The sequence below is a fragment of the Pleurodeles waltl genome, chromosome 11 (genome assembly GCF_031143425.1).
Source record: "Pleurodeles waltl isolate 20211129_DDA chromosome 11, aPleWal1.hap1.20221129, whole genome shotgun sequence".
NCBI lineage: Eukaryota > Metazoa > Chordata > Amphibia > Caudata > Salamandridae > Pleurodeles > Pleurodeles waltl.
Genome location: NC_090450.1, coordinates 825,399,076 through 825,423,487, shown reverse-complemented (window position 1 = coordinate 825,423,487; position 24,412 = coordinate 825,399,076). Strand labels below are relative to the sequence as shown.

The window sequence follows — 24,412 nt, the reverse complement described above, 5'->3', positions numbered from 1 at the left end:
CATGAAAGTGTGTAACCACCTTAGGAAGGAAGGAAGCCCTGGTTCGCAACACGACTTTGTCAGGGTGCACAGACAAGTATGGAGGTTTTGAGGAAAGGAACTGAAGCTCAATCACCCTGCGAGCTGAGGTGATAGCGACCAGAAAGACAGTTTTGAAGGTGAGGAGCTGCACGGGACAATTATGCATTGGCTCAAAGGGGTACACATCAAATAAGTAAGTACAAGATTAAGGTCCCACTGAGGCATGATAAATGGAGTGGGAGGAAATAAATGGGTGAGCCCTTATAGGAATCTACTCACAATAGGAGATTTAAAGAGTGAGGGCTGATCAGGTAGCCTAAAAAAGGCCAAAATAGCAGATGAATGCCCTTTAAGGGTGCCCAAAGCAGAGTCCTGCTGGCTCAACGAAAGAATGAACAGTAGAACCTCAGATAGAGGGGCAGAAAGGGGATCAACAGATTTGTTGGTACACCATGCCACAAATTTATTCCAACAACAGGCGTATACAGTTTTGGTTGATGGACACCTGGCTGCCAAGATAACATTGAAGACTTTGGGTGGAAGGGCAAAAGCCGTCAACTGTCGCCGCTCAAGCTCTACGCATGAGGGCGGAGGTTAGACATGTTCGGGTGAAGAACAAAAGATCCGCCCGAAGAGCCAGTCTGAGTGGAGGATCGATGGACATGCTCAATAGCTCTGGATACCATACTCTCCGTGCCCAGTCCGGAGCCACCAAGATGACTTGGGCCCGGTCGTTTCTGATTATCTTGAGTACTCTGTGCAGAAGAGGTATAGGCGGAAAGGAGGCCGGAGTTCCACTCCAGATGAAAAGCATCTCAGAGCGAGTGCCACCTTGGAAACTCCGACACGCAAAACGTCTGACATTGCGTGTTCTCTGCGGAGGTGAACAGATCTAACCAAGGCTCTCCCTACTGCTGAAAGAGACCTTGTGCCACCTCCGGATGGAGGCGCCATTCGTGATCGGCTGTGCATCAACAGCTGAGTTTGTCCGCTCTTGTGTTGAGGCAACCCGCCAGATGTTGAACCATCAAGGTAATGCCCTGATGTTCTAAGCATGTCCAGAGGCGTAGTGCCTCCTGACCGAGGGTCCAGGACCCTACTCCGCCCTGTTTGTTGCAGTACCACAGGGCGGTAGTATTTTACGTGAACACCTGCACCACTTTCCCTTTGAGAGAGGGAAGGAATGCTTTCAAAACAAGCCTGATCGCCCGGAGCTCCAGCGGATTGATATGGAGCCCAGACTCCACTGGAGACCAGAGTCCTCTGATCTACGCCTCTCCCATGTGGCCACCCCAACCCAGAAGTGCCGCATCTGTCACTATAGAGAGAACTAGTTGGGGAAGGGAGAGGGACCTGCCGTGGACCCAATGCGGATTCGAAAGCCACCACTGCAGGTCTTTCGCGGTCCCCTCCGAGATCTGGACCAGGTCGGAGAGATTCCCCTGATGTTGCACCCACTGGAATTTCAGGTCCCACTGCAGGGCCCACATATGCCATCTGGCATGTGTTACTAGCAAGATGCAGGAGGCCATGAGGCCCAGCAGCCTCAGAGTCAGTCTCACCGAAACCCAAGACCGAGGCCAAAAGATCGGAATCATAGCCTAAATGTCGTGGACTTGCTTTTCGGGAACTGCACTGTGTCCAGAACTGCTCCGATGAAAGGGAGTGACTGAGAGGGGGTCAGGTGTGACTTTGGCACGTTTATAGTGAACCCCAGCATGTGCAGAAGGTTCGCTGTAGTCTGAAGGTGGGATAGGACTTTCTGGGACAAGTCCGCCTTCAACAGCCAGTTGTCGAGGTAGGGGAAGACTGAGACCCCTAACCTATGCAGATGAGCCGCAACCTCCGCCATCACTTTCGTGAACACCCGAGGGGCACTGGTAAGGCCGAAAGGGAGCACGGTAAACTGAAAGTGCTCGTGACCTACCACGAATCGTAGGTAACGTCTGTGGGCAGGCAGGATGGGGATGTGGAAATAAGCGTCCTGCAAGTCCAACACTACCATCCAGTCTCCTGGGTCCAAGGCAGACAGAACCTGAGCCAGGGTGAGCATTTTGAATTTCTCCTTCTTGAGGAAGCAGTTCAGGTCCCGAAGGTCTAGGGTAGGACGTAAACCCTTGTCCTTTTTTGGTATCAGAAAGTAGCACGAGTAACAACCACAACCTAATTCTGGCACAGGGGCCTTTTCTATAGCTCCCTTGGCCTAAAGAGCTGCAACTTCCTGGCAGAGAAGCGCCAAATGATACGCTGGAAGCTGAGTGAAGGATGGTGGCATGGGTGGTGGCGAAGATTCGAAAAGGAGGGGGTAGCTCTTTCGAACGATCTGCAAAATCCACCTGTCTGTGGTGATATTTTCCCAGTGGGGCAGGTGATGGCGAATCCTGCCACCAACTGGATGGGAGTAAGGGGACGGACTAGGAAACTTTGGAGGCTGCAGCGGGGGCAGAGATGGACTGGGCAGACCTCTGGTGGCTGGGTGGATGACTCCACAGGAAGCCCCTTCCGTGGCCATGAAAGGGGCAAAAAGCAGACTGTGGTGGGCGAGGGGCAGAGGAAAGACCGAGCCACCGAGCCGTTGCCCGGGAATCCTTGAATCTCCCCAAGGCCGAGTCTGCTTTGTCTCCGAAGAGACGGGAGCCATCAAAGGGTATGTCTGTGAGTGACTGTTGGACATCCCCCGAAAAACCAGAAGTACGTAACCAGGCATGGCGTCGTAAGGCCACCATCATAGCAACCAATCTGCCCAGAGATTCGGTCGTGTCCAGCCCACAACAGATTGTGAACTTTGTTGCATCTCTCCCATCGTTCATAGCTTGGGACACAATAGCATGGGCCTCCCCCGGTATCTGCAGCAGGGCTTGCGCAACCGGATCCCACAAAGAGTGGGTATAGCGGCCCAAAAGGCATGCAGTGTTCACAGACTGCAGCGCGAGGCTTAAGGAAGCAAACAACTTCTTGCCAAACTGTTCCAGCCTTTTCGATTCCCTATCAGGGAGTGCGGAAGGGAATGCCCCTGAAGAAGAGGAAGCCTGGATAACAAGACTCTCAGGCGTGGGGTGTTGGGACAGGAATTTAGGGTCGTTCGGAGCGGGCCGATGGCGGCGTGCAATAGTCCTATTCACAGGAGACCCTGTGTTGGGTTTGGACTATGTACCCAAAAGGACATCGGTGAGGGCTTCATTAAACGGCAAAAGGGGTTCTGAAATAGAAGCCCCAGGCTGAAGCACCTCTGTCAGGAGATTAGACCTGACCTCAACAGTGGGAAGCTCGAGACCAAGGACCTCAGCTGCCCTACTGACCACCATACCATAAGGTGCTCCCTCTGCCGTAGCCATGGTAGGAGGAGACAGCATGCCAGCGTCAGAAGAAGTATCCAGACCACTGGCTTCGCCCAATTCCTGAGCCCAGTCCATAGCAGGGTTATCCTGGTATTCATAAGGGTCCAGGGACATCTCCAATTCCTCCCCATATTCGTACCCATAAGAAAAAGGGTCCGAATCCAACCTGGGGCGAATAGGCCCCATCCAAGCTGAAGTCGGCTGACACCGCTCCGACTCGTCGGGGATAAGAATTGGGTCGACGTCGATAGCGGGCACCACCGACATCAGGAGCATCGATAATCGACCCAGCGCCGGGGAAGGTCTCAAGGGTGTGACCGGCGCTAGTGCGGATCCGCGCACGAATCCAGAGGTGACCACGGTGGCCGGAGTCGAATCCGCCGGTGCAGAACCCAAAGGCCCCTCAGCTGAACCCCTTGGGCCCAAAGGCGCCGTATCGGGGTCGGACCACCCAAATACGAGGCGCATGGCCTCATAAAACTCTAAACTCGGAGGGGGTCGCTCCGTCTCCGGGAAACTCGGGGAAGCGCAGAGCCGACCCAGACGCAGGCTCCGAGGATGGAGGTCTTGTGCATGGACACTCTTCCCGCGTCGGGGCGAAGTCGGAGAGTGATGGGACTTCTTCGACTTCTTCTTCTTACCTTGACCCGAGGATTTTGAAGAAGACGAGTGGTGATGACTCCGCGACCGATCTCAAGACCTTCCTCTCGAGCGAGACAGGGACCTACGCGGAGTCGAGTGCCGGGCCGCCATAAGCTTTAGGGACTGCTCCCTCAAAGCCTTCAGGTGCATGGCCCAGCACTCGAAGCACAACTTCGGGTCGTGGTCGCGCCAAAGACACCACAGACAAACCTGATGAGGATCTGTCACCGACATCGTCTGATGACAGTCCTCGCATGGCTTGAACCCGGTCTTTGTGGACATCCTCGACGCACCTAAGTTTCACAGAAATAACTCAACAGAACGGTCGAATTCGGCCAAAAAATAGCCAGGGTAGCTCTTCTCTGGATCAGCGCGTGGCGCGTAAAGAAAAGAACGGACATCACTGCGCGAGGGAGGCGTCTATATACTACTCCCGACGTCATCACAGCACCCATGATGCCAACGACACCCGCGGAGTCGACCGACTCCACCTGCCAACGTGCAAGGGTATTGCTCAAAGAAAAATCTCCGGATCCAGTCTGATGCCTGGAAGAAACTCTAAGGTAAGGAATCTGCAACTAGAAGTCTCTATCAGATACACCACACACCACCAAAGGGGTGTTTTTCTGCACCACCTTTAAGTTCTCTTGCTCCCTACAGATTCCCTGTCCACCATGCACACACCAACAGCAACAGACACCAGCCTCTCTCACATGCATACTCGCCACCCACTGCACTGATCACACAACATTCCACTTTCATGCATGCTCCTCAGCACTCACTCTCTCACCACACATGAAACAGAGATCTGGGACCTGCTGCACCACCATGCACCAGAACTACTTATTGTTCCTCATGCTTTTTTTATTTTTTATTTATTTAATATTTCACACAGGGATGAACAAAAAAAAGAAGAAAAAAAAAGCTCCAATCATAATATGAAAACATGTAAAGTTACACAATTATATTTTGCACCAGTGCTGGATTCTTGCACTTGTAACTTGCTTTCTTATCATTATGGCTATTTAGGCGCGTACTGCTGGAATTCTTGGAGATAATTAAGAGTGTAAGAAGATAGGAACTTGGGGAGAAATAATAAGTGAGATAGAGAGAAAGATAGGAGAGGGGGCTAATGCAAGGAGCTATGTGCCGGATGGGGGGGGAGAGCCAGGGGAGGCGGCGCACCACCACGCCGCCGTTGCCACGTCCCCGGATCGGGAGCCACCCCCGCCCACCCACCCTCTAGTTCGGACTCTCTGCGTACGCCTGGATCTCATTTGTTTGTGGATTTAAGAAGGGGGTGCGCCGACGATCAGACTCCCGCGGCTCGGTCAGCGTGCCCATTTGTTCCTCATGATAACCTGGCTGAACCCAACATCAGCCCCAACATCGCCAAACCACACCCCCCAGCTTTAGCATTGCCAAGCATGACAGACAGAACAAGCCTGGTGGAGGGGTTGCCATCATCTTCAAGATGCCAATAGAGGCACCACCTCCATGGACCCATCCACTAGTCATATCGGCCACCTGTTGTTCAAACTTCGCATCACCACCAACTCCAACTTGATTGGCTGCTCATCTACAGACCACCAGGACCATACACCAACTTTGACAACACCACTGTGGATATTGTAGACTCTGCCACTTCCCTCATCCTTGACTCCAGCATTTTCATCCGCCTCAAAGTCTGGAACTTCCACATGGAAGACAGCGCAGAACCCAAAACTTAAAGACCTAGGCTCACCCAATACATGGAAGAATTAACAAACTCCACTGGACACCTCCTAGACCTTACCTTCACCACCCGACAACATCTCATTTGACAAGCCCACAACGGTCAACTGGACAGACCACGCCCTTGTCAAGTTTAACATTCTCATCATACACCAATACAGACACAACTGCCAGACCTGCCTACCGAAACAGGAACAAATTCCCAGAGGAAGACTGGACCTCCACACTGTTGACACACTGGCCCAAACAGAGTAGCAAACTGCCTGAAGACATCCACTGCATCACCACCACATCTGAGCCTCCGCTTCAGTTTTTTGCGTACTGGCAGAAGCTGAAGACCGAATTTTTTAATTAGACTCTCTAGCCATCATAGGCAAGGGCCAGTATACCTTCCTGGGTGATAGTGCGCTCTACAAATTCACATAGCAAAACATAACAAGTGTTCTCCTTCAAATGGATCCGAGTCCCCCTTTGGGTTTAGTCAGATTGGACCCCTGTCCCGGCCCGCAGCAACTTTGTGATGGACACTTAAAACGCAACAGCCATGGTCTCAAAAACCTGACACCTGGAAGCACCACTGCACCCGAGTCAAGGTGGGCCAACGGTGTCCCAAGACCGTTGAGAGTTAAGTGTGTGGCATTTATCGGCTGTGTATGCAGCAAATGTCTAACACTCCCCTTTGATTTGCATAAGATGCTCGACCATCCTTCCACAAATAGAGCTCTTGGGATTTTTAAAGAAAGCCATGTCCACTTCTAATGGGATTGTTGGACTCTTTAAATACCAAAACAAGGAGTGCTCTGTAAAGAGCCACTTTCCTACAAGCAAGATATAAAGATCCTTTACTGGGTGTAGGTTTCAAGATCACAGTGTGGTCGTGCCAAGGGTCATCTCGAAATTATGCTGAACCGGGCTCATTATGGGGATCATGAGAATGTAGCTCATGCTTGTTGCCAGAGTGAGTGAGTTCTAGCAGTTATGGTTAAGGCACAAGGAGATGTAGGGCTGGTGTTGCAACCTTTCATTTTAAGAGAAAGGGAACATTTAAAGTTCACCTGACATGACCTTGTTAAAGATTAATTTCCTTTTTCTTTTTACACTGTGCTGCCCCTGGCTCTGTGGGAGACATGCATGCATCTGCTTTGTGTGAGGGTGAATGGAAATTACAGTGGGGTACCAACTCACTCAATGTCAATGCAGGTGCTGATGCCTGCTTTGAAGCAGATTGCGTCTCAAAGCCAAGATGGTAGCTCAAGGCTTAGGGCTTCTTCAGAGGGAGGTGGCTGTCAATACCAAGCAGGCTCAGAGAGAGTGGTGAATGCCAGCTGTAGAAGTATGTTTGGCACAGTTTAGGGACTTGTTGTCCAGTTCTTTTGAGGCAGATGCTTGCCCTGGGAGCCAAAGCTCCTGTGGAGCTTGCTCACCGGAGGAAAGATCCTCGGATGGTGTAGATGCTTTTGGTGCAATCTGTGTCTTTGCTGCAAATATCACTGAGGGCCCTGAAGATGGCTGGTGAGGGCACAGTTTCTGAACTCCAATCACCATGGCCTGTAGGGATGCCAGATGGGCATTCCCTCTCTCCATGGGATGATGTATCCTCAAAGTCCTTGAAGCCGGGCTCAGTTGATCGCTTGGATAAGACTGGAGGCTGCATTTTGTAGTGCACCCACTGTTGTTCCCTGTAATAGTGGATGGTTTTCTTGTTTTTAAATAGCTGACTGGCCAAACAGTTTGATTCCTCGTGGTCTCTGTGTAGGCAGAGATTAAAGATCCTATGGGGGTCTAACAAAGAGATCCTGCTGTTGCACTTATGGAAAAAGAGGAAGGACATGTTGTCCATAAAATTAGTCATACTCCTATACCCTAGCCTTAAAACATCCTCTAATTCAGGACAATTTCAAAGCGGTTGTTGAATGATGTCTTCTATAACTCAACAAAGGCAATTTGGTGTTTGGAGTCAAACAACTGTTCTTCTGTAGCTCAACAGTCCCAGAGAACCAGGTGGCAGAAAAAAAGAAGTCTAGGATAGTCTTTATCCTGTATGTTGTGGGTTACAGGAAAGGATCATAATACACCACGAAACCTCTATTTAGAGGAAAAACAACTTGCAATGTCAGAGCCCAACACTAGAAGGTGAACTACAGCTACATACAATGATTTTTATTTGAAAGCTGTTTTTCATTAATACTTCAGGTGTGGAGGTTGTTTTAGAAACCTCTTATTACCATCATCAGCATTAAGGTTTTGTGCAGATATTACTACACACAAGTTTCTTCTCTTTTCTGTGGCAGTCACCATTGATAAAATTATTTTCTGCCAGGACCATTCCTACTTCCTATAAATTGCATAGTTTTCAGCCAAGAGAATCTGGAGGTAACACCATCAATGGGCAACTTTTTCCACAAATGTCCTATTGAAACTGGCAAATCAAGACTGAAGTAAACAAAGTTGTGATTCTTAATTTCATCTCCAGATCATACTAAGAGGGAAGAAGCCATGTATTGGTGAAGGCTATCCACTACTAGCATGATAAAAAGAAATGCATGGCTACAATTCATCTGACACTCATTAGCATGTTTCAAGTGTTCTAAGGCTATATGCAACTGATCTTGCAGAGTGACCATTTTTGGGGTGGACACAGCAGTTTTTTTTTTTTTTTAACTCATCTGCTAGTAATCTTGAACTCTAATCTTGGAGCATTGCTGATTAGGGCTCATTGTCTGTGCTGCCCCCCCCCTAAAACATGTAAAAATTAGCATAATACTTGATTTTCCCATTTAAGTTTCCTGTAAGTCCATAATATATGATACAGAATTACACATGAGGCATGGAAAGTTAAATGCTACTTGTGGACTGCAGCACAGATTGTGGCATCCACTACAGTGGTAATAAAAAAATGGCTTTGGGACTACCCTGAGCAGCATAAAAGCAGCAGCTTCAACCCTTCAGCTTAAACCCTGCACTGACCCATTTGACAGTCAGTAAAACTGATTTTAAACATTAAATAAGCACCCCATAGTGCACCTTGCTACCCGAGGCAGGGTGCACAATATTTAAGAGTAGAACACGTGTGACATTAGAAATAGCATGTTCCAACAGTGACTAGACTAAAAAGGACATTGTCATTGGTCAGGCTGTATCTGGAACATGGGAAAAGTCAAATTGTATGGATGGTGATCTACCAGAATTGCTGTGCTTCCACATCTTCCATAACGGGGTGCTCACACCTAGATTTTGGATCAAGTAGGAAACCGGTTATTGGCAATCCCCTTTGCCAGAAACTGGGCTACTTTATCTGTGTATGGTTTGTGCTCCTTAATGTTATGTAATATTTGTTTGCATGCTTTGAAACAACTGAGAAAAGAGAACACAACATTTTCCAGATTGGATTGTTGGATGCAGATTATCCGTAACTTGCAAGTCTACATTAAACGCTTGTTGCATGAGCTTAGCAGCTGCCCTCAAAGCATGTGGCGGTGCAATCTTCATACACTAACCTACAGTTAGACATATTGACCACCTTCAGCCAATCTTTATGGTTTCAATATCTACTCATCACAGACATAATTCAAGCTTTAAGAAAACACAATGCCAGAACCAATGAGAATATTTTTAGTTACTATATTAGGTCCAATCAGTAAGGTTCAGTTTCCAGATAACGCACATCAACCCCTGGGAACTCCTTGCTACCACTAACATAGTCACGCCTTACAAATCAAAAACAGATCCACACTGGGACTTCCTCGTCAATCTTAACCCAATCCTTGTTTGCAGCATGTTTAAATCCATGCAGTCTTATACACTTTGCAAAACACCTATAGAGCGTGCCTTTACAAGTTCAAAATTGCCTTGATTTGCAAACATGGGATACTTCTTTAGCTTTCTAGTTCACTAATTAGGGCCACTTTTATTTGCTGCACAGGCCTATTTTCTGTCCCAGTCCGACACTGCCTACAGAAGATACACCAGTGGGGCTTCTTGATCTACTCCTTAGAAACCAACATGAATGTTTGCATGATTTACTCACTGTAGATATACCTACTAAGCCTCCATGTCCACGAACAAAACTAAGCTTCACTGCTTCTTTTTTCTACCAACTAAAAGAAATAAGCCATGGGGTCTATATAGTCACACTTCAAAGGCGCACCTGTAAGGCATCCAGCTTATCTTGCTGCTGTCGAATTTTTTCACTCAGGTGCTTCTTCTTCTCTTCTGGAGATGTGATGTCTTTCTTCAAGACACCAGCAGGAACTTTCTGCTTCTGCTCTGGTGCCTCACACCTATACCAATAATAAAGGAATACATAAATATGGACAAAAAGGAAACAAAAACACCACTCAAAGAGGTGAATGATGGGGAGGGAGGCTACAAGAGTACAACGCAAGAAGATATCCAAGTGGGTGATCAGACTAAGAGCATGCTTTTGCCGACTAGTGATGATATGGCTTTAGGCAGCGCCATTGAAATTATGTGATGCTGCTGTGTTTTCACCTAAATATGATTTGATTTCATTTGAAACAAAATCCACCATCTGCCATATAATTTGCGGATTTCAATGCAACATTATAGTTCAGACATTTACTTGAAAAGCGTTCCACATGGTGCTGTGCAGGGGCAGACTCTTCGTACATGATAACTGCCCACCATTTATTTGCCAATTGCTGTATTCAGGTGTTAAACGTTTACTACAACAATGAAGTGATTAAGACAGGGCAAGGAAATGATTAGGGCTGGGAGAGCCTAAGTGTAAGGAAATGCCTCCTTGGCATGGTTACCCCCTGACTTTTTGCCTTTGCTGATGCTATGTTTTGAATTGAAAGTGTGCTGAGGCCTGCTAACCAGGCCCCAGCACCAGTGTTCTTTCCCTAACCTGTACTTTTGTATCCACAATTGGCACACCCTGGCGTCCAGGTAAGTCCCTTGTAACTGGTACCCCTGGTACCAAGGACCCTGATGCCAGGCAAGGTCTCTAAGGGCTGCAGCATATCTTATGCCACCCTGGGGACCCCTCACACAGCACAGACACACTGCTTACCAGCTTGTGTGTGCTGGTGAGGACAAAACGAGTAAGTCGACATGGCACTCCCCTCAGGGTGCCATGCCAACCTCACACTGCCTATGCAGTATAGATAAGTCACCCCTCTAGCAGGCCTTACAGCCCTAAGGCAGGGTGCACTATACCATAGGTGAGGGCACCAGTGCATGAGCACTGTGCCCCTACAGTGTCTAAGCCAAACCTTAGACATTGTAAGTGCAGGGTAGCCATAAGAGTATATGGTCTGTGAGTTTGTCAAACACGAACTCCACAGCACCATAATGGCTACACTGAAAACTGGGAAGTTTGGTATCAAACTTCTCAGCACAATAAATGCACACTGATGCCAGTGTACATTTTATTGTAAAATACACCCGAGAGGGCACCTTAGAGGTGCCCCCTGAAACCTTAACCAACTACCTGTGTAGGCTGACTGGTTTTAGCAGCCTGCCACACTCGAGACATGTTGCTGGCCCCATGGGGAGAGTGCCTTTGTCACTCTAAGGCCAGTAACAAAGCCTGCACTGGGTGGAGATGCTAACACCTCCCCCAGGCAGGAGCTGTAACACCTGGCGGTGAGCCTCAAAGGCTCACCCCCTTTGTTCCAGCACCACAGGGCACTCCAGCTAGTGGAGTTGCCCGCCCCCTCCGGTCACGGCCCCACTTTTGGCGGCAAGGCCGGAGGAAATAATGAGAATAACAAGGAGGAGTCACTGGCCAGTCAGGACAGCCCCTAAGGTGTCCTGAGCTGAAGTGACTCTAACTTTTAGAAATCCTCCATCTTGCAGATGAAGGATTCCCCCAATAGGGATAGGAATGTGACCTCCTCCCCTTGGGAGGGAGCACAAAGAGGGTGTACCCACCCTCAGGGCTAGTAGCCATTGGCTACTAACCCCCCAGACCTAAACACGCCCTTAAATTTAGTATTTAAGGGCTTCCCTGAACCTAAGAATTTAGATTCCTGCAACTTACGAAGAAGAGGACTGCTGAGCTGAAAAACCCCTGCAGAGAAGACGGAGACACCAACTGCTTTGGCCCCAGCCCTACCGGCCTGTCTCCCTCCTTCAGAAGAAAACTGCTCCAGCGACGCTTTCCCCAGGACCAGCGACCTCTGAATCCTCAGAGAACTGCCCTGCTTCCAAAAGACCAAGAAACTCCCGAGAACAGCGGCCCTGTTCAACAAAGACTGCAACTTTGTTTCCAGAGGAGCAGATTTAAAGACCCCTGCAATCCCCGCAAGAAGCGTGAGACTTGCAACACTGCACCCGGCGACCCCGACTCGACTGGTGAAGAAACAACACTACAGGGAGGACCCTCCGGCGACTCCAAGACTGTGAGTAACCAAAGTTGTCCCCCCTGGGCCCCCACAGCGACGCCTGCAGAGGGAATCCCGAGGCTCCCCCTGACCGCGACTGCCTGACTCTGAAATCCCGACGCCTGGAAAAGACCCTGCACCCGCAGCCCCCAGGACCTGAAGGATCGGAACTCCAGTGCAGGAGTGACCCCCAGGAGGCCCTCTCCCTTGCCCAGGTGGTGGCTACCCCGAGGAGCCCCCCCCTTGCCTGCCTGCAACGCTGAAGAGACCCCTTGGTCTCCCATTGATTCCTATTACAAACCAGACGCTTGTTTACACACTGCACCCGGCCGCCCCCGCGCTGCTGAGGGTGTACTTCTTGTGTGGACTTGTGTCCCCCCCGGTGCCCTACAAAACCCCCCTGGTCTGCCCTCCGAAGACGCGGGTACTTACCTGCTGGCAGACTGGAACCGGGGCACCCCCTTCTCCATTGAAGCCTATGCTGTTTTGGGCACCACTTTGAACTCTGCACCTGACTGGCCCTGAGCTGCTGGTGTGGTGACTTTGGGGTTGCTCTGAACCCCCAACGGTGGGCTACCTTGGACCCCAATTTGAACCCCGTAGGTGGTTTACTTACCTGCAAGAACTAACAATAACTTACCTCCCCCAAGAACTGTTGAAAATTGCACTAAGTGTCCACTTTTAAAATAGCTATATGTGTTTTATGGAAAAAGTATATATGTTATTGTGATTATTAAAAGTTCCTAAAGTACTTACCTGCAATACCTTTCAAATGAGATATTACCTGTAGGATTTTAACCTGTGGTTCTTAAAATAAACTAAGAAAATATATTTTTCTATACAAAAACCTATTGGCCTGGAATTGTCTCTGAGTGTGTGTTCCTAATTTATTGCCTGTGTGTATGTACAACAAATGCTTAACACTACTCCTTTGATAAGCCTACTGCTCGACCACACTACCACAAAATAGAGCATTAGTATTATCTCTTTTTGCCACTATCTTACCTCTAAGGGGAACCCTTGGACTCTGTGCATGCTATTTCTTACTTTGAAATAACACATACAGAGCCAACTTCCTACACTAAGCAAAGGATTAACAACAAGTAAGATATTGAGCCCATCTGAGTGAAGTATTGTGCTTGGTAGATCAAAATGTTTTAAATAGTGAGAGAGATATGGTGTGCAAACAACAAGCTTCATAAACACTAATAGCCTAAAGTAACATGCTCCAACCTGTGTGGATCAGATTTCATATAACACACACAGACCTGGGCTGAAAAGAGTAACCACCAGGTCACAGAACGCAAAGCACAGACATGGGTTGCACTAGCTAACTACTCTGGCACAAAGCTCTTGATTCAGTACCCGCCACACTTCCATTTATCCCCAGTGTTAGAAACTGGGTTGCTGGTTGGCAACGGTATGAGCCCGGACCAGGAAAGAACCACAATCCTGGTAACGGCAAGGCACTAGCAAACCCCAAATTAACCTGTTCTCCATCTCCTGGTAGCTTGGCACAGAGTAGTCAGGGTTAACTTAGAGGCAATGTGTAACGCACTTGTGCAACACTTCAAACAGTAAAGCAGTGAAAACAACACAAAAAGATCCCACACCAGATTAGAAAAAACAGAACTTAATTTAACAAATAAAAATGACCAAAACAACAAAAATCCAATCAGTAGAACCGGAGTTATGATTTTTACTGCAATATAGTGCCTAAAAGCATAAAGCACCAACCCCAGCTCTCTAGCCGTGCTGGACTGGATCAAAGACAAACAGACAGGCCAACCATGATGGAGCCAAGTTTGATGCAGTCTCAGATTAGTCCCGCTGAAGGTATACCTTATCAAGTTTTGTGACAAGAGTCCTGTTCGCATTGGAGAGGGTCAGGGGAGCAATGACAGCGTTGTCGACGGTGGTCTGTATGGCATGACGAGCAGGTCTGGCTTTGCAGATAAGCGGGCTGGAGCTTTGCGTTGGTAGTCTTCTGCTGTGATCAATGCTTGCTGTGAAAGGATAAAGGCTGGCGTCTCGCACTGAAATTCCATGCGAGCAGCGTGGTTCTGGTATGAATAGGCCCGTTCTCAGTCATGAAGAGCCCAAAAGCTTGATTTAAGAGCCAGTTGAGCCACACCAAGGGTCGAAGACCTGAGGGGCCCCACTTGGGGTCAGGGCCTCACTAAACATGGCTCCAGGTGTTGTTGAGGAGCCTGTTATGTCCCTGAGTCTCAGGTCAGGAGGCCACCAGACTAGCCTTTTTTGTCACTCTGGAGTCCTGGGTTCAAGGTGGAGTTCCAGGTCCAGTTTTTCATCTCCAGGCAAGAGGGCAGGACATGTTGCGTTAGATTACCAGAATTTGTGGTATGTTAAGCGCAAGGGCATCATTCCAAAGTCCCATCACGGCATTCAAGTAAGTGCTTTGTGAGAAGGGGATTCCAGATGATTAGATGCTGAATTATTCGGAGAAGTAGTTTTCTTTTTATCTCCCAAAAACAGAACACTTTTAATTACATACCCATTGCCGGCGAGGTGATGAACTCTGAAATAGGGTTATTTTGATGTGGGATGGGGCCCGAGAGGGATCCAAGAGAGGGAGATGAGCCAATCTATGAATCGCATGTGCCTTGAATCACCAATGAGGTCCTAGTTTAGGTTGGGAGGGTAGGGAGACTCGAGGGATGGGGGATTTTCATCTGGGTTTGAGACTCATTCCTTTCTTGCACTTAAATTTTCATGTAAGGACTCCTGGTTCTATGTGCAATATTTTAAAGATGCTTCGTACCTGTTGCAGTCTACAACCCCCTCCCCTTTTAGAGCAACACAAGGGATCCATTTAGCTGAATCCTTTCTGGCTGGAAATATCTTTTTAAAGCTAGCAAGGTAGCTCAGTGAGTTGATTGCCTGTTGCCACGATCTGTGTGTAATCCGCAGATGAAGATGCTGCTGGATTGACCCGGCAGTTCATCCTACTGAGGTGCATGTGTTCCACACTTGAACTGTACAATACACATCTGACTCATGCCTATTGCAAGAGAAAGCAAGAAAAACAGTATGCTTGAATGTGTGTGTGTGTGTGTGAGTGCAACTGCGTGAACAATATTATAGTTTGACATGGTATTTTATTTTACTTTATGTCATTATTCTACATAGGTTGTGTGAAGTACAACATGTCATTGCAGAGGACTCCTGCACAGTTGTGTTTGCCTACTGTTTTCTAATAGGATACATCAGTAACCTAAGCACTTGCTGCTGAGGTCTGCAACCTGTAAATCACAGGCTGTAATCTTGGAATCTTAATTCATGAATCCACAACATGGCAAACAAAGTAAAGAAATCTACTTCAGTTATCCCTACAATGCTGTTTACCTGAGTGGTTTTGGAACAGGTGCCCTTCTCAGCAGCTCCCTGCCTTTATGAAAAGTGTGCAAAGTGTAAAGTGATGCTTCTCAAAGCATTTAGCACTGAATTTGGTGCTGAACATGAGTACCCACGATGGGTGGACAAGTGTGAGTTCTCTTTATGTGGCTGCATCAACCTTTTTGAATCAGCAATTAGGAATAGACAAAAAATAGGCCTGGCCAAAACATTTCCTCACCTTTAACAACAAAAACAGGAGTCCAACCTCTCCCATTTACCTAACAGCAGTGTTCAAGAACTTTACACCTTCTCCTTGCTAACAAGGCTCATAGAATTGCTAAAATTAGCCTTGTGTACATCGTACTCACTATGCTGTCTGTCTCAACTGTCCAACCACTGTAATGCAGGCAATACACTTTTATAGCCTGGGAAAGCTGTCCTCACCCCTATCTCACGCCCAGCCTTAACCATGGGCATCCAAAATGGATCCCACTTCGCTTTTGTAGTTAATACTCTGAGCCAAACTTTAAGGTGAACATCAGAAGACATCCGCTCCAGCATCTGCAGAATCTCCAGTTCATTCTTTGTGTTATTTACCCTATATACTCTCTCAAGTTCTTATGATCATGAGGTTACTGCTGCATTTGAGCAAAGCCACATTCTTTCAATATTTTCTTGTATAAGGGTTCAGCCATTAGTTCAGTTTCCAGCCCTTGAGCTAATCAGATGTTCTAGCTGTATGCTTTCAGTAGATAATCTGTTCACTTGTTCCAATTGCTCATCAAACGAAAACAATATAGCTCTCTCTCACATGCAAATAATTCTGTTTTTACAGTTTGTGTCGTTAGACTGCATGCAATCTTGAAAAAGCCTCCTCATAAATCCCAAGAAAAAATTGACCTGGACTTAAAACTTCCGATTGCCTCTTTATTTCTTTCAAATGAACCTCTCCTTACTTTCCATCATCTGCAAGCCTCCTCTCTCTGTATTGCTGCAAACAGTTCACACTTTGTTTTAAAGATCACAACTTTTAATTTAAAATTCATAAAGAAATAGGAACCTTGGGTTCCTGAGCAGCTTGCTATTCGGCGTAACGCATATCAGAACCTTGATAACAGTAGTGAGGTCTTTTTAAAGCAGTAACCCTTCAGGTCTTCACTAATACCAATATCATAATACTCAGCAGTCGGTCATAATAATTACTCTAAAATGATTGACGCTCTTATATTCAAATAAGACAAAACTGCTATGGGTCAATTCCATGGGTCAAGTCCATCACCAAGTAGGGTACCAGTCCACAACGTAAAATCACATATCACCAGTTTATTAGACATTTAATAAAAGGAAAGATATGCCACATGTCGCTGGCCAATTAATGCAGTACACCACAGTAGGCCCCAAGATACTATGACTTCTTGACATCTCACAATAACAATCATATATATGGGACAATATTAACAAAGTCTATCTCTGCAGTTCTTTCCACTATCTCTTCCTCCAACCTCTGCCTGCTCTGAACAGTAGCGGACAAAAAAGTGAGATAGCCAACTAAGTGGACTATGTTCACAAGAAATACCAGACAGGACCAGCCGAGTTGCTCAAAGCTGCAAGCTTACTGAAATACAATGAACAAAGACAACCACCGCACTCATATAGCGTATTGCTCCGTTACAATAAATATGCAAATTGCATGTTGTAAATCCACAAATAAGTAATGCAGAGTCCTTCGTTGAGTTCCAGTAGACCATTTAATTGAACTGTAGTCATCACTTCACAGTTGCATCCAAATAGGTACAGCCAGTACAATCCAAATAGATACAGCCGACACGTGTTTTGTCACACCTGTGACTTTATCAAGGCTATAAAGGTTGTACAATGAACGGTAACTCCCAGGAGTACGTATGAGACATATCAGGGAAGGCTGTAAAAAACTGGTGTACAATGTATATCCAGGTCATAGGAGAATCCGTAGGTAACAGGGAAAGTAACCCCAGGGGTTTAAAACATGCAATTTGCATATTTATTGTAACGGAGCAATACGCTATATGAGTGCGGTGGTTGTCTTTGTTCATTTCATGTTGTGTACTTGATACACTTTATAGTGCCTGTTTGGTAGTGTGGCACCTGACCACACGCACCAACCATTTCTCCCATTCTTTACTATTCACCACTGTGGTCAATGTCCTTGATGTGCGATAGATACCATTCACTACCATTTGCGTTGCTGAAATACAACATGGAAAGGCTTCCCACATAGGATTAAAAAAAAAAAAAAAAAGGGCACACACTTCAAACCATACACCCTACAAGCTGTAGTGTGCTACCCATGTAGGCAAGCTTGTCAGCACCCTACAAAGGTGTAGTAAGTGCTATATAAATAACACTTACAAGACAATTGAAAGCAAAGTTAATCAGTATATACATGCACTCAATCAGGTCAAAGCAAGCACTTACAAGGAACAACATGAGTGATTAAAATTGCAGCAACTGCATCCATACAATCCTAATACTTCACGTTAGTAATTAGGGATCCAAGATAAAATATTTAGATGGCACAGAGAATGAGGCTATGAAAGTTAATTGCCAGATCTGAGCAAGCAAATTATTAGACTTATTCAACAACTGTTGAGGATAAAATCAGAATCAACTAGCAAGCAAGTCCAGACAAGCAATCGGCACTGTACCAGCAACGGTCTGCGCAAGAAAACAGCATGCCTATAAAACACCATCTAGAAAATTAACAGACACTTACCTGTCTTGTTCAGGATCGGGATTCATTGTACACACCCAACTATCTGGGTAATCTCGCTCTACAGAGCTCAACTGGAAGGGCAATGTCCGCCACTTTAGGCACATATCTAACAGAACAAAAATAAATATCAAAAGACACATAAAGAACAAGAAAAAACACATACATAAGAGACCTCTAAATCTTTAGAGTATGGCTGAGATAAATCCAATATTTTAAAATCAAATGGTAGGCAAGTACAAAGGACCGGTGTTGTGAAGCTTTTTCAGTGAGGAGGTGTAGCTTACTCTAGACTTCAATATGACTTATTTTAGAATTTACATGAGTAAGCAACACCTAGTCACAGTAAATGTGGTTCCGCTTTGAATCCTAAGCAAGTTAATTGTTTGATCCTCCCTATTACCATATAATTGATGCATCCACACAAGGCTAGACTACTGATACATGTCGCAGTTCAAGAACATGTTCTGGCATTTCTCTGTCCATTTTTTCATCAGTTTTCTCTTGGCTATTTATGAATGAACCAAATTCATGGAAGGGTATTCTATAATGTTTCTATATGACAGAAAAGTATCAGAAGGACGATATTAAACGCTTAAAAAAAGAAGAAAAAAAACATTTCACATCAGGATTGTAATATTAAGATTCTTCCCTTTGTCTTAATCAGAAATATTTACGTATGTGCAGTCCTAGACTTTGCACCGTGGAGCACTTAATTGAGGAGGCTGTAACAAAGGCTTAAAGTGTTTCCACTGTTTTCAAAATTAATAGATCCTCTCTTCAAACCCACCGACAACGTTCCAATGCAGCATCTATCGAAGGAAAGGGGCTTCCCAGTTGCAGTCCCCCAGCATGCAAGCTCTATCAGCTTTGAACATTATAAATGTTTTTCTTTCTAAAAGAGTAGTAATGAGAACTCACCCCTCTTTTCTACCTAAGGTAGCTTCAACGTTTCATATCAATCAGACTGTCACCATTCCTGTATTCTAGAGCAATGCGTCTATGGCTGCTCAACGTTCTCTTCTGTCACTACTTGTCAGGATGGTGTTCCATTTTTATCTACACAAAACCAAGTCAACAGGAAATTCTAGCATGCTCATTCTTAATTCCATTGCAATACGCATAGGTTTGACCAGCTCAAAGGAGTTGATTTCCTCTTTGATTTTTTTGCATTTCCTGTTGTAACCAATCGGCTAATAAACTGCTGCCAGTGAAAAGCAAAGTCAATCACCTGGTTAAGAAAACTCCTACAGGCTGAGTTGTAACCAAGCCCATTTGAAATTTGTTCATATAGTTGGAAAATGTGCCCTCAAGAATGGCTTTACTTGATGCTCAATATAGAGCTCAGTAGTGGCCTTGTAGAGCTGCTTATCTTTATACCTCATGGCCTAGTTGCAGATTTTAGGGATTTGGTTGCTACTCTATTTTAATGTTTAGGACTATCAACGAAGATCCAACAATTCTGGAGAAACGGTTACACACTTGCAGTCCTGGTTTTGCATGGTAGAGATCTTCCCCTGGCTGTCAGTGACCTCTGTTTTGGTATAATTCTACATATCCATCAATAAAGAACTGGCTCTGAGAGGCACCTTCCAACACTATGCATTCTGGAATTGAACGTCTCTAGACTTTTTAAAGGCACAGAGTGCCTGAAATGCACATCAAACCTCCTTTTAACCTCCTTATACATACATTTTAACACCAGTTTAGTTGTAGGGTGCTCCAATGTAGTTTTGTATTGGGATACTAAAATGAATAATGCATTTTTTTGGGAAAAACTAGATCTTGATGAAAAAGTTACTTACCTTCAGTAATGTTTTTGGTGGATGCTGTATCTACCTGCAGATTTCTGACCTTTAGAATACCCTTGGCTCCAGAACTGGATCCAGAAAATTATCCCAGCAACAACTCCTGTGCACAGACAGATAACACCATGTGGCTCCATTCTGATCTTGTACCACCAGGAAGTAATGGAGCCAAATGAATGACTGAATGAAGGCAATTTGTAAAGAGCACAGCTACTCTAAAGGAGTGTCTTGGTGCTAGTCTGCTAAGACCAAACAGTCAATTACAGCAAGTTAAAGAAAAAAAGATGATTTTTTAGGGTCTTCTCACAGCGAGACTCACACTAGATAGCATACAAAGCGAGAAAAAGCACATTTCAAGCTTCACCTGCCAGCACTGAGAAGGAGCGCCCTCCTGATCTCATCAAGCGAAATTTAGCAATCTTCACTAGCAAGGCTGTAGCCAACCAAAGAGCTCAAGAGGGGGTGTCATGAGGTTACTTTACCATTTACATGGGGACATTATTTTAGCTCTGGGCCGGAGGTCTGTACCCTTTCAGCTAGTCACATTTAATTTTGAATCCCTTTTATTATTTTAGCAGCTTCATGTTAGTGGATATATTATTTTTATCAGTTGCCCTTCCATGCAGAATTTGTTAGTCATCTCTTTACACAACATTTTCAGACTGTACTCAACCCAAGGCTGCACACAACAGTTTGCTGGGTATTGCCAGTTCAAAGAGTACACTGTCTACCCTACACAGAAAAATATGTGTTGTCATGTCAGGGCAGTTCTTAGAACAACATATGTATTAATATAACACCATACAAGCCCCACTGCATCAGAGGGGGCATTTCAGCCAGCCATCTTATGCTGCACATTGTTGTTGCAGTTTCTGCTGAAATTCTGCTTCTTCTCTTCACCCAAGTGAAAGTACTCCCAGCAGACCAATAGACCTCTTCTCTACGTATAGCACAGGTATGGGCAATGGGTTTCCTTCCATGGAATGGAGATTCTCCTGATCAGGGAATTAGGATCTTGACTAAAGATAAGGCTTTAAAGTATATTCTTTCTTTATGGGAAATCCAGGGCAGTTCTTGCAAATACAAGGACACCAATACCCCTCTCGAAAGGCCCCGAATAAGCTGATCTACATCGTTTTGGACTGTCTGAAGCTTCCTAGTCTTATGATAAGGCACAGTGAAAAAAAGCCAATTAGGGTAGTCTAGCCAAGATGCAATCAAAATATGGACTACTGTCCTCTGGGTCTCAACTGGAAACAAGTCCATGAATGTCTTAATTAAGCATAATAGAACAAAACAGGTCCCGGTTATAGAGCTAATCTGGGTGTCTAGACATCCTGTCTTAGCCGGAGCAGGAAGATAAGAAATATCTTGAGGCCAATTGAAGTTGGTCCAGAGATCCTATGCTTTATCAAGGAAAAGAATCTCAGTTTTATCATAACTGCTTTGGAGTAAACGCTTCTGCAGCCAATGCAAGAAATCCTTAAAACATGTGACAAAACCAGAAATTTTACTGATCAAAAGTAATAAGGAATTATGGGCCTCATTATGAGTTTGGAGGGTGGTGGAGGCCGCCCGCCAAACTAGTTCCTCCATCAGGCCACCTGTGTGGCCTGAACACCGCAGGCCCTAATAAGAGTTCACCGCAGGACCGGCGGGCGAAAACAGCGTATCCGCCCACCAACCCTGTGGTGAACAGGGTCTTAACATTGCCACTAGCTCCTAATGGAGCTGGTGCCAATGTGGCGGTGCAGCAGCACCGGTCGCACACTCCACTGCCTGTAATTCGGGCAGTGGAATGCGCGACAATGCTATGCATGGAGGCCCTGCACTGCCCATGCTAAGTGCAGCCCCCCACCTCCATTCCGCCAGCTTTTCCATGGCAGTATGGGGACTCCGAATTCCCAAGGCGGATTATAACCGCATTGGTGGGTCCGCCATTGTGAGTGTGGCGGTCTTGAGTCCACCACTCATAATGAGGGCTTAACTGTTATCTGGATGTGAAAATGTCTCCACCCCGTGAGATTCAATTAAGAGTGGTTAGTGGAGCCATGTAAATATCACTAAGGAACAGGTCAGAGAAAAGCCCTGTGGTACTCCAGAAACAAGTTTCTTCTCCGTTGATGAGTGGGTGGTGAGCCAGATCTCTTGTGATCTCCCATCAAAAAAACTGAAGCCGCTGCAACACCAAATCTCCAATGCCCATATCTGCCAACCTCTGCGAAAGAACCAGATGGGATACTGTGTCGAATGCAGCAGACCGAGCGAGCAAAATAAGGGTGACACTCTTCCCCTCATCCAGTTCAAATTTAATGGTCTCAGTCACTATGAGGAGGGCAGATTCTGTGCTGTGATGTGGACAGAAACTTGATTGGGTAGAGTGGAGAAGCCTGTTAGTATCCAGATAATTGGGTGTTAATAACTTTCTCTTATATTTTAGTAACCACCAGTACCAGTGAGATGTAGCAATAATTAGAGTGTCTGGATGAGCGGAAATGGCTGATATAACATGTACCTATTCCCACTGCAAAACCTTCCTAGGTCGACAAAGCAAACTATAGTCAGAAATCTTGGTTGCAGAGGATCACGATGTTAGGTCCCAAACTAGACCACAAACTTATATAAAAATCCAGTGCAAGTAGAGTTTGTTAAAGGAAGACCACCAGTAAGAATGGCTTCCACTTCCTCAGGTGGCATAATAAAGGAAGTCTGCTTTTGCTGCTCAGTCTCCATGCACTGGGATGTAGATGGTGGAGATTTGGAAGTAGGGTCCTCTCCTATTGATGAGGCAGCAAGTCATTTTGAAGAGGTAGCTGGAATGAACGACAAATGTTCAGGCTTAGGCCTTGCCTGTTCTGATTTTCCTCTGAACTTGAGGCATGAGAAGCAATGCTGGGAATGAGTACAGGAGATCTGTGTCCCATCGCAGACAAAATTGTTCTCCCTGTTACTCTTGTTGAGGGAAGTTTAGTGTGCAAAAGCTTTGACACTGTCCCCCTGTCTGAAGATGCCCTGTGCCACCTCCAGATGGTAATGCCATTTGTGGTCCACCAGTCAACGCATGCTCAGATAATCCACTCTAGTGTTCAAGGAGCTGTAAGGAGGTTGGCATCTGCTGCTGGTGTAGACATCATCAAAGGTGCAAGGGCAACGGATACGGGATACAGGACTTAACTCCACCCTGCATTATGCAGTACCACATGGCAGTTGTATAGTTTGTGAGGATCTGCATCAGGCTCCCTTGATGCTCTTGAGGAAGACTGAGGGCGGGCCGAACTGCACAAAGCTCCAAAAGGCTGTTACGGAGCTCAGCTGCAGCCCAGAAGCCTCTGAACTCAACCCCTCGCAGATGATGACTTCTTCGCCAAAGCAGTGACTGTGTCATAACAGTGAAGTTTGAATGGGGAAAGTGAAGTGGTCTGCGGCAGGAAAAGCTGGTGTTCTGGCACCACACAAGATTTTGAGCCATCTCCTGAGAGACCTGGATGGAATTCAACAGTTCGTGAACCACTAAAACATTAATTTCCACCGTAGAACCCTCATATGGCATATGGCATTTGGCATATGGGACTATGAGCCTAGGAAGCCTCAGAACCAACCTCACCGAGACCCAGGGCTGAGCCCAAAACACTGGGATTCTATCCTGTATGTGGCAGACTTGCTGCGGCGGTGGAAAGATGGTTGAATGGCGCTGAATGCCACCAGATCAATAGTTGTCCCCATGAAGGGGGATCAGTTGTGACTTTGGATTATTGACCGTAAGGAGGTCAAAAGCGCAGCCTTCATCTGGTGGAGGTTTGCGATTAACTGCGGGCAGCCCTTTTTGAGCAGCAAGTACAGGAATTCCCAGCTTTCAAAGACGAGTTGCAACCATTGCCATCATTTGTATGAATGCCTGAGTGGGTGAGGTAAAGCTGAAGAGGAGCACCACACATTGGAAGTATTCTGACCCCACTATGAAGCGCAGGTAAAGTCTGTGTGACTGCAGGAACGGTATATAAAAGAACAAGTTACTTGCCTTCGGTAACATCTTATCTGGTAGAGACTATCTAGACGTATATTCCTTACCTTCGAATACTCCGCAGGCGCCAGACTGGATCTGGGAAATTTTCAAGCAGTACCTCTGCATACCAGTAGGCGGAGTTGTTCGGCTCCAAGTCGGCAGCAGAGTCTATGCCGGGAGTCATCTGCCCAATGTCTATATAGGTGCCACCACAGCACACTCACATCAGTTTCTTTTCATTACATTTCCACGACAGAAGCATAGAGCCACAACAGAATGCTGGCCGAGCAGTGTGTATACACTATAAGGACTTACAAGGATTACCCTACACATAGAAATCCATTTGCATAACAGGGAGGATCAGTAAGGAATCTGTGGCTAGACAGTCTCTACCAGATAAGGCATTATCG

General features: G+C 46.2%; 1 protein-coding gene across 3 annotated transcripts in view; it reads right to left on the bottom strand.

Annotated features, from left to right (window-relative positions):
* MORC2 (MORC family CW-type zinc finger 2) overlaps positions 1-24,412 on the bottom strand; it is a 353,542-nt gene that overhangs the window by 98,324 nt on the left and 230,806 nt on the right. For all 3 annotated transcript variants that reach the window (XM_069214663.1, XM_069214664.1, XM_069214665.1), the window contains exons 17-18: positions 18,195-18,300; positions 9,883-10,015 (exon numbers count right to left, since the gene is read on the bottom strand). In XM_069214663.1, the coding sequence (XP_069070764.1) occupies positions 9,883-10,015; positions 18,195-18,300 (239 nt within the window). The remainder of the gene's footprint in view (positions 1-9,882; positions 10,016-18,194; positions 18,301-24,412) is intronic.